At 35.0% G+C, this 14,934-nt stretch overlaps 1 protein-coding gene and 1 long non-coding RNA gene across 5 annotated transcripts in view; one reads left to right on the forward strand and one right to left on the reverse strand.

Moving 5' to 3' along the window:
- YES1 (YES proto-oncogene 1, Src family tyrosine kinase) overlaps window positions 1–6,856 on the forward strand; it is a 77,151-nt gene extending 70,295 nt beyond the window's left edge. For all 3 annotated transcript variants that reach the window (XM_059894148.1, XM_059894146.1, XM_059894147.1), the window contains exons 11-12: window positions 3,269–3,400; window positions 4,244–6,856. In XM_059894148.1, the coding sequence (XP_059750131.1) occupies window positions 3,269–3,400; window positions 4,244–4,452 (341 nt within the window). In that variant the 3' untranslated portion in view covers window positions 4,453–6,856. The remainder of the gene's footprint in view (window positions 1–3,268; window positions 3,401–4,243) is intronic.
- Window positions 1–14,934, reverse strand: part of LOC132347553 (uncharacterized) — a 64,847-nt gene that overhangs the window by 47,212 nt on the left and 2,701 nt on the right. For both annotated transcript variants that reach the window (XR_009497219.1, XR_009497218.1), the window contains exon 2: window positions 8,545–8,617. This is a non-coding gene — a long non-coding RNA (uncharacterized LOC132347553). The remainder of the gene's footprint in view (window positions 1–8,544; window positions 8,618–14,934) is intronic.

Consider the following 14,934-nt stretch of genomic DNA (forward strand, 5'->3'; position numbering starts at 1 on the left):
GAGTCATAGAAACATTAGCAACTGTACTCCAATAAAAAAGAAAGGAAAAGAAAAAAAAACGTCATAAAAACATTGATTTTTATTCATAAAATTATACACGGTGCATAGTACTGTGGCTTTCTGATAGTTATTTCCCCCAAGGAAGAATCTGACGGTGGGTGTTCTTTGCATTATAAATATAGCAAGCAGTATTCTCCTCTTCACACTTCCTTTGGCATGCCAACAAACAAGAAACATTTTAAAATAACTTTTGTAACAAACTTCAGAACCATCCAATTTTTACTACACTAAGGACTAGGAGCTAATATCTTAAGAAATAGCATACAATTTTATAAAGGCTTTGGAAACCATTTCCATGCCAGATTTACAATAATTCTTTATTATATATAAAATTGTAGTAAATAAAAACACTTATAAGATTGACACTGTAAACAGTGAGGGAGGGGAGCTTACAGAAATTAACACAGGTCAGTTCTTTTATTTGGTGTCTATTTCTCTGAGCTCTCATTCAGTACACATTTAAAGGACAAAATATATGCATACAGGAAGAGTATGGGTTTTTGAGTTCCAGTTCCATCTCCTGTTAGCCCAGAGATTTCACCCAAGTTACCTAACCTTTTTGACTGGGCCTCAGTCTCCTCACTTACAAATATTAGATGGTAATACTTACTTTTCAAGATTGTTGTGAAACTTAATGAATTAATAGATGTAGAATGCCTGACATTACCTAACATAGTGGACGCTCAGTCCACTATGCAAAGAAAGAGTGTAACTTTGACAGGCAGAGAGTAAGTAAGGTCGAGTGCAAATCAGCACATAGGTTGTTCATCCTGATGAAACCTTCAGGCCTCCACACCTATAAAAAAGATGCCTTGGCATTCAGCATCTCCTACTGTCTAGTTCCAGCTTGTCTTTAACAAACATTTGAGTCCTTCCACGTGCTGGACGTGAGGGCACAGCTGTAAGAGGCATGATTTCTGCTGTCAAGGAGCTCACTGACTAATGTCTGTCTGCAACTGAATTATAAACGAACTATTTCAATACAAACTAGTAAGACCAACGTAAAGGTTAGCGAAGATTTATTTAGTAGATATACCCAAAAAAACTTTTTTCGGCTATCCACTATTACCATCATTTCATAAAAGAAAGAGCATTTTAACACTACACAAGCGGGAAGAATGTAATCTCAGAATAAAGGATATACCTATAAATTAATGATTTTAGCTTTATGAATTGATATGTGATCTTTCTTCTCTTTTTTTCATTGGACTGTTATCTTTTTGTTACTGACCATGTTGGTAGACAAACCACTGGGAACTGTTCCCTAAATCACAGTTCTCAACCAGGGGTGGTGGTACTGCTCCCCAAGGGACATTTGGCAACATCTTCAGACATTTTTATTTTTATTTTATTTTATTTTTTTTTGGCCGCGCCATGCACCATGAGGGATCTTAGTTCTCCGATCAGGGATCGAACCCGTGCCCCCTGCAGTGGAAGTGCGGAGTCTTACCCACTAGACCGCCAGAGAAGTCCCTTTAGACATTTTTAGTTGTTACAACTGGGAGGCTGCTACTGGCATCTGCTGGGGGGCGGCCCAGCATACCACTAAACACCCTGCAAAGTACAAGCTAGCCCCGACCAAGCAGAGAATTATCCAGCCCCAAATGCCAGTAGTCCCCAGGTTGAGAAACCCTGTCTTCAACACAGTGCTTTCTTTTCAATCTCCATACGTTTGTGCTGTTCCCTCCAGCTGAAATATCTTCCTATTCTTCTTTAATCTTTACCTGCAAAAATTCTAAGCATTCTTTAAGGCTAAACTTAGCCTCCACTTTTTAAATGAAACCTTTTGTGATTGTGCTAATGAAAATTGATCTTCTGTTTGAACATCTAAAGAAATGTTTTACAACATTATATACATATATAAGCAACTTCAAGTTTTTAAGACACCTATAATCTCATTTTCACTGTAAGTGTATAAACATCACAAAGGCTATGTTTTTGTGTCTCCTATAACAATTAGCGTAATGTCTTGTGCATAAAAAGTAAGTATACACTAAGTATTTGACTAAATATTTTTTAGTCTTTTAAAAATGATAGTACAATAAAATTTTCCAGAGAGATATCATAAAATATTTAGAAAGGAGATTGTGGTCGAAAACCAGTAGACGTTAGAACCGATAGAATACTTTCTTGGCAACCAACAGTTAGAACTACTAGGAGCTAGACTGACTTAAAAGTTATAGATCCTATCACCCATGTATTTGGTTGCTTCTTACTAGAGTTTTTACCTCTCTTTTCTTTTTTTTTTTAATTAATTAATTAATTTTTGGCTGCATTGGGTCTTCGTTGCTGCGCACGGGCTACTCTTCGTTGAGGTGCACGGGCTTCTCATTGCAGTGGCTTCTCTTGTTGCGGAGCACAGGCTCTAGGCGCATGGGCTTCAGTAGTTGTGGCTCGCGGGCTCTAGAGCGCAGGCTCAGTAGTTGTGGCACACGGGCTTAGTTGCTCCATGGCATGTGAGATCTTCCTGGACCAGGGCTTGAACCCGTGTCCCCTGCATTGGCAGGCGGATTCTTTTTTTTTTTTTTTTTTTTTTAAAGGGATAGATCATTGACCAAGTACCCAAGTACATGAGTGAAAGGAAGGCAGCTTTTTCTTCTTTCTTTTTTTTTTTTTTTTTTAATTAATTAATTTATTTATTTATGGCTGTGTTGGGTCCCCGCCTCTGCGCGAGGGCTCTCTCCAGTTGCGGCAAGCGGGGGCCACTCTTCATCGCAGTGCGCGGGCCCCCCACCATCGCGGCCTCTCCTGTTGCGGAGCACAGGCTCCAGACGCGCAGGCTCAGTAGTTGTGGCTCACGGGCCCAGTTGCTCCGCGGCACGTGGGATCCTCCCAGACCAGGGTTCGAACCCGCGTCCCCTGCATTGGCAGGCAGACTCCCAACCACTGCGCCACCAGGGAAGCCCGGCAGGCGGATTCTTAACCACTGCGCCACCAGGGAAGCCCCCACCTCTATTTTCTTGAATGATTTTCTATCCCCACCAGCCATTCTGTCATTGAATATCTTATCAGGAAGAAATGCGATTTTTATTAATGCAAATTTTAAATAGTATTAAAGAAAATTTTCCCATGTATCTTGTACTTTTGAAGAATTTGACACATGACATGTACAGTAGGTATAGTGACAAAAAATTAACCTTGCTTATGCCATATTTACACAAATAGAAAAAAACAAGTTACTGAAGCAAGCTTGTCAATACTGTTTTAGGTGCAAAATTTCCAATCAAATGGACAGCTCCTGAGGCTGCACTATATGGTCGATTTACAATAAAGTCTGATGTATGGTCATTTGGAATTCTACAGACGGAACTGGTAACAAAGGGCAGAGTGCCATATCCAGGTAAGTTTGCATTTCATGTAACTGGAGTTTATTATGAGCAAAAGTGTAAGGGGTTGGGGGAGACCTTTATATTTCTCTCTCTATCTGTCTTTTTTTTTTTTTTTTTTTGGTCATTGGATGGGGAGCAGTCTATGAGAGCCACAATCCTTGAGATAGGGTAAGGTGTGCGCAGTTTTCTCCCTTTAGGGCATTTTCTAAAAGGGCCTTTTCGCTCTACTGTTCTCTTAGGAGATGAACATAAATATATCCTAGTCCTCTCCTTCCCCAGGTAATTGAGGGTATGCTTACCCTGTGATAACACAGGGTGCACTGCTGTTGGGGTTGGTGGGGATTACAGAGGAATACAAGAAAGGAACTGTGTAATAACTTGAGGTAAGTCAAACAGGTGACAGTTGATAAGGAAACTGGTTCAAGGAACTGACTTGATATAAAATAACATAATTAGTATATTTGGCAAAACCAGGACTAGCACTCTTTCTTCTGAATTCCTGTTTGAAAGTTCTTTCAGACACTGTCTTGCCACTGTTCCTCATTAGCCCAAGTTTGGTCATTATTAACTGTTAGTATCAGAAAGTATCAGTACCTCAGAGTAGCACTCTCAATTCTCATTAATTTTGAAGGCATTAGTATTAAAAGCCAGATTTTAGGTGGAATGAAAAAAGATATGCTAAGCTCTTGTTGATGTACTTTGACATTTAAAATTTATTTCTTTGTTGAAAGAATCGTTTCACTAAATAAACTCACTCGAATATACCTCCAATTAGTTAGTGGTTAGGGAATTTGTTCTTTTTGCTAGTGGTGTTTGGCGTCACTGTTTTTTGGTGTTTGAATCTTGCGTGATAGGTATGGTAAACCGCGAGGTGCTGGAACAGGTGGAACGAGGGTACAGGATGCCGTGCCCGCAGGGCTGTCCAGAGTCCCTACATGAATTGATGAATCTTTGTTGGAAGAAGGACCCTGATGAAAGACCAACGTTTGAATATATCCAGTCCTTCTTGGAAGACTACTTCACTGCTACAGAGCCGCAGTACCAGCCAGGAGAAAATTTATAATCCAAGAAGCCAATTTTATATGCACAAATCTGCCAAAATGTAAAGAACTTGTGTAGACTTCCTCACTTACGTACAGGAATCAAAAGAAGAAAATCTTCTTCACCCTGCATGTTTTTGATGGTAAACTGGAATTACAGATGTGGTTGCACAAAACCACTTTTTTTTTTTTCCAAGTGTTAAACTCTGAAGTACCAATGATGAATTTTTCAGCTTATTTCAGGGTCCAAAGAAAGTATAGTTAAGATATTGATGACTGTGTGAGTGATAGCATGACAATGAAGAGCAACAAGGCTACTGTTTATGAATCACTACCTTTCTTTTATTCCCCAAATGTATAATTAAGAGAAATTTATCAATCAGTATAGACAAAACTTGGGAGATTAAAAAGTTATACCATAATAAAATCTAGAATTACAGAACTTCATGGGACCAAACAATTCCATTCCAATTTTTAAAAATTTCTTGCATTTATTATTCTTAAAAGTTTTTTCTAAGTTGAACAGTTAATATGCAACCTTAATATATGCCTCTGTTTGCATGGAAGTGGGCCAGGTTTTTTTTTTTTTTTGGGCCAGGTTTTTAGAAGCAAAAAGGAATATAAACAGCATCTAAAACTTGATTAAATGTTAGACAACAGCAGTGGAATTTGAAAGTATAATGCACTATGTTAATACTCAGTATACTCATGGAACTGGAAAGTAGAAGAAAATTTTCACTTTAATCATTTCTGAATAGCTCAGTTTAAAATAATGAAGGTAACTAGAATATGGGTTAATCTTTTATAAGGTTGCACTGATTTTTTTAAAGGCAATATATAATTGAAATCATACTATCCAATCAAAGGGGAAATCTTTTAATCTTTAGATAGCATGAAAAAAAATAAACCCAGCATTTAAACAGTGCTTTTTGAAAAACAGACTGGTACTGTGAGATTGCTAATATGTACTTATGATGATGGGTGCCACAAATATAAAATATCACTAGATCAGGGACTTGAATGCACTTTTGCTCTTATTGAATATAGACTAACAGAGAGGAAAATGTATTTAAAGAAATATGAGAAAAGAAAATGTGAAAGTTTTACAGATAGAGAGATGGAATGTAATGTTTAATGTTGACGTTACAGAGTGACAAAATGGCTTTGCTGGCACTCAAAGCTCCTCACTTATTTTCTGAGATTTTAAGAGTTATAAGGTATGACTATAAAGCTAATCTTTCTTAACATAAATACTAAATGAGTGCTATAGCCTCAAAATAGTTAAGGCTTCCCACTAATTCCAGTGATACAGCTTTTATGTAAAACATTTTTAGAACTCCAGTTTTCAAATCCGTGTTTGAATCTACATTCACTTTTTAAATATACTTAATGATTATCATTTTTTCCCTTCTAGAATTTAGTTGATTTGAGGAGGAAAACATATTCGGAAAAATAGCAGTGGTGAAAAGAAGGGGACAGATTTTGCCTATTTAAAGTACAGAAGTGAAACATACAGAATAATACTGATTTTTATGACTAACTCAAAAAGAAAATTCCAAAATACGAATTTGAATAGCAGCATCACTGGTTTAAGTGCCTAGCAAAGGGACTGAATCTGACAAATGAAAGTCTGGTATTTACGTTTTAAAATACTCTCTTTTATAGTCACACTTTAAATAAAGCAACACATCAGGTCCCAGTATTTTAGGAATATTATTACTGACTACCATCACATACCTGATTTGATCATTAAATTTAAAATTCTGTGCTGAGGTATCTATGTTGAGATTCAAACCATTTTAAAATGTGGCAGATGAACTTCATGCAGGTTGGCAACAGTTCTGGTACTAAAAATTGTGGTGGCTTTCTTATGTTTACGTAACCTGCTTAGTATTGAATCCCTCTTCCAAGAGGATTTTCCCAAGAAGACTGCTGTCATCACTTACCTTTAACGTCTACAACCTGTGACATCAGAGTTTTAAAGGGCTTTGTGTGAACTATGATATTACAATTTTTCTAAGCATTTTAAAAAGGATAAAATTATGTGTTTATGTACTAATTCTCTTCAGAAAAATAGGCCAGAAAAAGTTGATGGTATTCATTAGGTTTTAACTGAATGGAGCAGTTCTTTATAATATCGATTGTATAGTTAGGAAATAAAACACTAACTTAATGTGTATTCAGTTTAAATGGTTATGTATTTTTAAATTGCTGAGAAAAATAAAGAACTTTGTACATTTGAAGATTTTTTCCAACAGCTTTTCTTCTTCAACCTCTTAATGTGTTTTCCTTACCAAAAGAGGAAGTTGGCAAAAACAGCCTTCTAGCACACTTTTTTAAATGAATAATGGTAGCCTAAAACTTAATATTTTTATAAAGTGTTATTATATTGTTTTGTGGATAATTGAAATAAAAATTTTAATTGAATGCACCCATTTCTCTTTTTAGCCACTACTCATACTTTCTCATCAGTTTTTTAAGAATTGGTATTTAAAGCAAAGTATATTCTGTTTCTTCTTCCATTGGGGAAAAAAAGTGTTGAGTTATGACTCTTGAGCAGAGTTAAATCAATTCTTTATTAAATTCAGAACATTATTGAACTCATTCTGTGTGGTTAATTTTCCATGTCAAGTGAGTGACATTATTTTTATAGGTTTTTTTCTTTTTTTAAATTATATCAGCAACTACAGTTTTAATGTATTGTACAGAGAAACCTAAGTGATTTAAGTGAAGCTATTCACAGAGGAATCTGTGTGAAGGGTATAAGATAGAATAACTACTTTTGATCATAAGGGATTCAATTTTCTAAAAATGAAAAATATGTGAGCATTATTTCTGTGTGTGTTTTACACTTCTATTATAGGTTTAATGAAAATAAGATACTAAATTATGAATATCAAAAGCATTTGTTATTTTCAATAAGGTAATAATATTAATTGCCGTTTACTGTTATATTATCAAAATTATTAGCTTTGTTTTTCCCTAATGATTTCAGAAAAGTAACATTTAATCAACAAACATCATTTAGTAAACATTTATTAAATATTTTTATACAGTACAGTAATAGTTTCTCAACTTAAGAATGTTTTCCTAGTTTGCTGTTTGCCTTTTAAGTTTGCATGTAATTTTTTTGACATTTAAGTTGTACATTTGTATGTTGTCAAATCTTTTTTATGCCTAAACAGTCCTTTGCATCCCAAGATTAAATATTCATCTCATCTGTTACATTTTATGCTTTTGTGTTTTACATCACTCTTTAATTCATTTGGAAGTTATTTGGGTATAAAATGTGACTTACGAGTCTAGCATGATTGTTTCCCATACAGTTAATTTTCCCAGCACCAATTATTGGTTAATCCATGCCCACTGCATTGGTTTTGTCCAGTTAACTGGCCATTCTGACGTCAGTATAATACTTTCAATGACTAATCACTTGATAATGCATTTTAATAATTAAGCAAGTTGCCTTTGCGATTCCTTTTTTTTTTTTTCTTCATCTTGTTATTCTGGCAAATTCTTGATGAAGTTTAGACTTTATTTTTCGTACTCCAAAAAAGTTCAAGTGAGATTTTGGTTAGGATTACATTATGTTTATAAGTTAATTTGTAAGAAATAACACCTTTCCAATCAGTCTTCCCATCCCGTCTATTCAAATGTTTATTCATCCCTTGATTTATTCTTTTAATCAAGATTTAAATCTCCTAGTAAAGTTCTCTGAGACTTTTCTCCATGGAGTTGGAAGATGAGTCATCCTTTGTCTGATTATACTGCTCTAAAGATCTACCCCAATGCTCTTGGAGTCCAGGTCCCCACTTGGATACAAAACAAACAAGCATATGCAGAGATGAGGAGGAGAGTGTGTGCCCGAACAGCATTTATTTCCCTAAAATCAGTTCCTCCCCTGCCTTTCTTCCATTTTCTTTCTTTCTTTACTTTTTTTTTTTTTAAGACATCAAGTTGAGTTTCCTTCAACAGCAATCAGAGTCCCGATTAATTAACATTCAAATTGTCGATACAGAAAGGAATATTTCTGATTAAAATAAGCAATGTGTGCCCGGTATCTTCCATTTGTCCTTCCACAGCCATACTCTGCTGGAAGGCTGACCTGTACTCACCAGTGGGTTCCCTTGCTCTGGATTCCTCTTGGGCTGAGCCAACGAGGAGCTCTAGCAGAAGACCGGAGGAAACCTGAAAGAGAGGTCAAGGTATTTATTCCCCTGGTTCACTCCCCGTGAGGTTGGGCTGGCTATGTCCTCCAACTGAAGGGACCTCCTCTCCTTTGGGGGACCTCCCATCCCCTATCTTTTCTGCCTTAGGGGTGCTTCTGTTAATGTGGGTTGCTGCATTAATTCTTGTGGTTCCCTTATCCTGCCCCCCTCTTTGTAAATATCCTTGATTATCTTAATTCGAGTGTGCCATTTGATTCCAGCTGGGACCCTGACTGATGCCCATCATGCCACCACTAGATGTATCAGTAGAAAACCGGAAACTCTTATGTTATATGTCAAAGTGAGAGTTAATACAAAACAGTAACATTTTTGGTACAGTAGCAATATACAATATTCTGTTAAATGTAAAGTTACCATAAGACTTTATTAAATGGAGAGAACATACCAAATGTTGAGCATATTCAAAACTCTTAATTTCTAAATTGGAACCTTTAAGAATTTTTCAATTAAATTTCTATTTTTCAAAAATTGGTAGCCATATATATTAAAACTCCATTGAACAGACTAGTTAGATGTAACACTCCAATTCAAGAATGAATGAATCATTCAATTCATGAGTAGAATGAAAGATGAATAGGAATGAGGGGGTGGGAGTGCTGACCTAAGAAAAAGAGGAAATGGAAGAAAAAGGAGGTCCCCAGAAAATTTGTAAAACAATAAAAGCCAAGTTAAATGGTGTGAGAACCCCACAGTAGCAGGAAAGGCCCACAGACCTTCAAGAAACAAGATGTCTAAGATGCTTGATCAGCTCTCGTCTGTTACCACAAACTTTCCTTCAACTCTGCTACACACCCTGGGTGGGTGGCATTTAGGGAAGTAAAGGAATTAGGGGAATGTCCAGAGGGTTGACAAGGTACAAAAACGGGGAGGGGTGGATTTCACGTGCACTTAAGAGTTTAAATGTTGTGATGAAATAAAAGTCTGCCAAGCGCTCCAGAGACACTGGGAGGGACAGACACTAGGTTTCCCACATACACAGGGGAGCAGTTCAGTACAGCTTCACTCACATCTTAAAGGTCAGGTTAGCATGAGGAAGCTGGAGGACTTCGAGAATCTGAAGTAAAAAATTGCCTCCAGCCCAAGTGGTAATAGGGACAAGAGAAATAAAAAGAAACAACTTTGCAGTTGGCCAGGAGTGACAGTGATCCTAATAGAAAAACTGAATTATTTAAAGTGGTGTGTCCCTTAAATGTTATGAGAGTCCTTTTACTCACTTCCAATTACTATTTATAATTACTGTTTTCAAGGACAGCCTTTGTCTCCTGAAACATTGAGAGAATATACTGTGGAATTAGCAAACTACATGTATGCTTTTACGTCTCCCGATCCCAAACTCTTTGAAAGGATCAAAGATCTTGGGTTGTTGGTTTGTCTGTTTTTGTAATCCTTACCACTGCTAGAAAATTAGAAAGATGACATCAATCCAGAAATTTTGAGAAACTCCTGGAACCAGAAGAAACCCAGTCCAAAATAAATACAAGAGAAAATTCTTGGAGAGCTTTAAGTGCAATTTCAGAGAATTCAAACTCAAAATAAACAAATAAAAAGAGGAGGAGGGAGCCCTAGAGCAACATTTTTTTGTTTGTTTTATTGAGGTATAATTGCATAAAATAAAATTCACCATTTTAAGTGTACAATTAGATGAGTCTTGACAAACGTATACAGTCATGAAACCGCTACCAGAATCATGATCTAGAACTTTTTCATCTTTCCAAAAAGTTCCCTCATGCCCCTTTACAGTCAGTCCTCTCCATTCACTCCTGACCCGTGGCAACCACTGAGGGCCTTCTGCCACTCCAGTTCTACATTTCTAGGTTTTCACATAAATGGAATCACACAATATGTAGTCACTTGTGTCTGGCATCTTTCACTTAGCACATGCTTTTGAGATTCATCTTTTTATGGCTTAGAAGTTTCCCCTTGTATTAATGTACCACAATTTGGTTTTGTCCAATTACGAAGTGTTGGATGTTTGGGACTATCATGAATAAGGCTGCTATATTAAAAAAGAGTCTTTTCAAAAGCTTATTTCAAATTCATATATCTTCTCTGGTGGAGGGTCTGTTTTGCCCATCTTTTGATACCAAGTTGTTTGTCTTATTACTGAGTTGTAATTCTTTCAGTATTCTGGATACAAGTATTTTACCAGACACATGTTTTACAAATAGTTTTCTCCCATTCTGCACCTTTCATTTTCATGTCCTTAATGGTATCTGTTGAAGAGAAAACATTTTCAATCTTGATGAAGTGCAATTTATCTTTTTTTTCCTTTTATAATTTATGCTCTTTGTATCTTAAGAAAATTTGCCTTACCCAAGTTCACAAAGATTTTCTCCATTGTTTTCTACAGAAGTTTTATAATTCTAGCTCTTATGTTTACATCTGCATTCCAAGATAACTTTTGTATATGATATAAGGTAAAGGCCAAGGGTGGTGTTTTGTTTGTTTTTCCATACAAATATCCATTTGTTCCAGCACCATTTGTTGCAAAGACTTCTACCCATTGAATTTCCTTGGCATCTTCTTCAAATCAGTTGACTGTATATGTGTGGGTCTATTTCAGGACTCTTGTTTCATTGATATACATGTATCATTATGCCAATATCACATTGTCTTAATTAGTGTGGCTTTTATAATAGTTAAGTCTTAAAATCAAGTAGTTTAAATTGTTTGGCTTTGTTCTTCTTTTCAAGATTATTTTGGCTATTCTGGTTCTTTAAATTTCCATGGGGATTTTAGAATCAAGTCCTTAATAGCTACAAAAAATCCTGCTGGGATTCTGATTAGATTGCATCAGATCAGTAGTTCAATTTGGGAAGAACTGATATCTCAACAATATTGAATTATCCAATCCAAGATTATGAACTTTCTGTACATTTAGGTCTTAAGTTTTCAGTGTATAGATCTTGCTTTTTTGTTGTTGTTGTCGTTGTTTAATTTGTGTCTAAGTATTCCAGACTTTTAATACAAAGAGGTATTGTTTTCTAATTTTAATTTCCAGTTTTTAGTTATATTAAATGTAATTGATTTTATTTTATATTTTTAATATTTAATTAATTTATTTGGCTTCACTGGGTCTTAGTTGCAGCATGCGGGATCTTCATTGTGACATGCAGGCTATTTTAGTTGCGGCATGCAGGCTCTTAGTTGTGGCATGCAGGAACTAGTTCACTGACCAGGGATTGAACCAGGGCCCCCTGCATTGGGAGCGTGGAGTTTTAACTGCTGGACCACCAGGGAAGTCCCTAATTGATTTTAAATTGACCTTGAATCCTAAAACTTGCTAAACTCATTAATTCTAGCAGCTTTTTTTGGTAAATTCTGCAAAGTTGATTTTCTTTTTTAAAGTTTTATTGGCGTATAGTTGATTTACAATGTTGTGTTCGTTTCTGGTATACAGCAAAGTGATTCAGTTATACATATATATATATATATATACTTCTTCATATTCTTTTTTGTTATAGGTTATTACAAGATATTGAATAGAGTTCCCTGTACTATACAGTAGGACTTTGTTGCTTATCTGTTTTATATATAGTAGTTTGTATCTGCTAATACCAAACTCCTAATTTATCCCTCCCCCCCACCCCCACTTTCCCCTTTGGTAACGGTAAGTTTGTTCTCGATGTCTGTGAGTCAAAGTTGATTTTCTACAGAGACCATCAATCATGTCATCCAAGAATAAAGAGGCTTACTTTATTCTTTCCAATATGCTTTTTGTTTCTTTTTCTTGCTGTATTACACCAACTAGGACTTTCAGAACTATGTTGAATATAAGTGGTGAAAGCAGATATCCTTGCCTTGTTTCTAATCTTAGGGGGAAAGCATTAATTTTCTACTATAAAGTCAGATGGTGGCAATAGTTTTTTCCAAATGTCCTTTATCAGGTTGAAGACGTTTCTTCTTTTGCTACTTTTCTAAGAGATTTTTTTTTTTTAATCATGAATCATTGTTGAATTTTGTCAAGTACTTCTTCAGTCTGTATGAAGATCATATAGTTTCTCTTTTTTAGTCTATTATTAAGAAGAATAATTACATTAATGATTTTTGAATGCTAAACTAACCTTGCATTACTGGGATAAATCTCACCCAGTCATGATGTTTTGTCTTTTTTATATAGTGCTAGTGTCAGATTTGCTATTTTTTAAAAAGATTTTTGTGTATATGTTCATGAGTGATATTGTTCTGCAGTTTTGTTTTCTTATAATATCTTTGTTTTAGTATCAGGGTAATACTAACCTCTTTATTTAAAAGCTGGGAAATGTTCCCTCATATTTTCTTGAGGAGTTTACATAGAATTGCTATTGTTTCATAAATGTTTGGTAAACAGTGAAGCTGAGATGGCCTGGAATTTACTTTGAGGGAAAATTTTTCACTTTGAATTAAATTATTAAATTTTGTAATAGTTATAGGATTATTTATCTATTTTTTCTTGAATGAACTTTGGTGGTTTGTACATAATCTTCGCTTATTATTGTTTAGTGTTTGTAGGATCTGTAGTGCTGTCTCCACTTTTATTTGTAATCTTGGTAATTTGTGTCTTCTCTCCTTTTTTTCCCTCATTAGTCTGGCTAGTGGTTTATCAATTTTAGTGATTTGTCTCAAAGAACTAGCTTTTGGTTTCATTGATTTGCTCTATATGCATGTATTTATGTGTGTGTATGTGTGCATGTGTGCACGATCACCCATGTGCATGTGTGTTCTGTTTCACTGATTTCCTGTCTTCACTTATTTCATCCTTTTGGGTTTTATTTGCTCTGTCATTTTGGAGTTTACTCTTCTTTTTCTAGCTTTTTTTTAAGGTGGAAGGTCAGATCATTGATTTGAGACTTTCCTTCTTTTCTAATGCAAACATTTAATGTTATAAATTTCCCTCTAAATACTACTTTAACTGCATTCCACATATTTTGATATGTTCTTATATCAAAATATTTTCTAATTTCCCTTCTGAGTTCTTTTTTGACTCATGGCTTATTTATATGTTTGCTATTTAATTGTTAATTATTTGGGGATTTTCCAGATATCTCTCTTTTATTCTAGTTTATTTCTGTTTTGGCCAGAGAACATATTTTGTATAATTTCAATCCTCTCAAATGTATAACTGTATTAAAACTCTGTTTTATGGCCCAGAATATGTTCTACCTTGATGTATGTTCTGTTTGTACTTGAAAATAATATGCATCCTGCTTTTGTCAGCTAGAGTGTTCTAGAAATGTCAGTTTGGTCAAATTAATTGATAGTATTGCTCAGTCTTCTATATTCTTATTGCTTTTCTGTTGGCTTTTCCTATCAATTACTGAAAGAGGAATGTTGAAATCCTCAACTATAATTGTAGATTTTTCTGTTTCTCCTTTTAATTCTATCTTTTTTGTTTCATGTGTTGTGTAACTCTTATTAGGTGCATATACATTTATGATTATTGTGTCACAGGACGAATTGAGTCCTTTATCATTATTAAATATTTCCCTTTATCCTTGGTAATATTACTTTGCATAGATCCAGATTTCTTCTGATATCGTTTTCCTTCTCCATGAAGTGCTTCCTTTAATATTTCTTGTTGCACAGGTCTGATAGTACTGCATTTTAAAAGTTTTTATTTGACTTCCTTTTTGAAATGTTTTAGTTCAGTTAAGAATTCTAGGTTGACAGGGTTTTCTTTTTTCCCTTTAGTACTTTATAGATGTCTCTTCACTATCTTCTAACTTGCATTATTCCTGACAAAAAGTCTTCTATTGTCCTCAATTTTATTTCTTTAAATGTAGAGTGTCTTTTTTTTTTTTTTCAGAATGTTTTAAAAATAGTCTTTTATTCCTGGTTTTCAGCAATTTATTTATGATGTACCTTCACATGACTTTCTTAAAGGTTATTCTACTTAGAGTTTGAGATGCTTGATTCAGTGGATTATAGTTTTCATCAAAGTTGGAAATTTGGGGCCATTATTTTTCAGTTTGTTTTCTATATTCACTTCTGGAACTCTACGTGTCTATTGGGCCATTTACTATTGTCTCACAGGTCAGTGATGCTCTGTTCTATTCTTTTTTCCGTTTAATCCTTCTTTTTGCTTCATTATGGATACTTTCTTTCGCTCTGTCTTCATATTCACTAATCTTTTCTTTTGCAGTGTCTTTTCTGCTTATAATCCCATACAGTGTATTTTTTTAATCTTAGAAATTGTAGCTTTCATTTTTTTCTTTTTTGTATCTTTCATACCTCTCCTCCTTATGCTTGTAGTTTCCATCTTGAAGGTCCTTGTCTGAATTTTAGAACTGTTGGGTC

The sequence above is a fragment of the Balaenoptera ricei genome, chromosome 14 (genome assembly GCF_028023285.1).
Source record: "Balaenoptera ricei isolate mBalRic1 chromosome 14, mBalRic1.hap2, whole genome shotgun sequence".
NCBI lineage: Eukaryota > Metazoa > Chordata > Mammalia > Artiodactyla > Balaenopteridae > Balaenoptera > Balaenoptera ricei.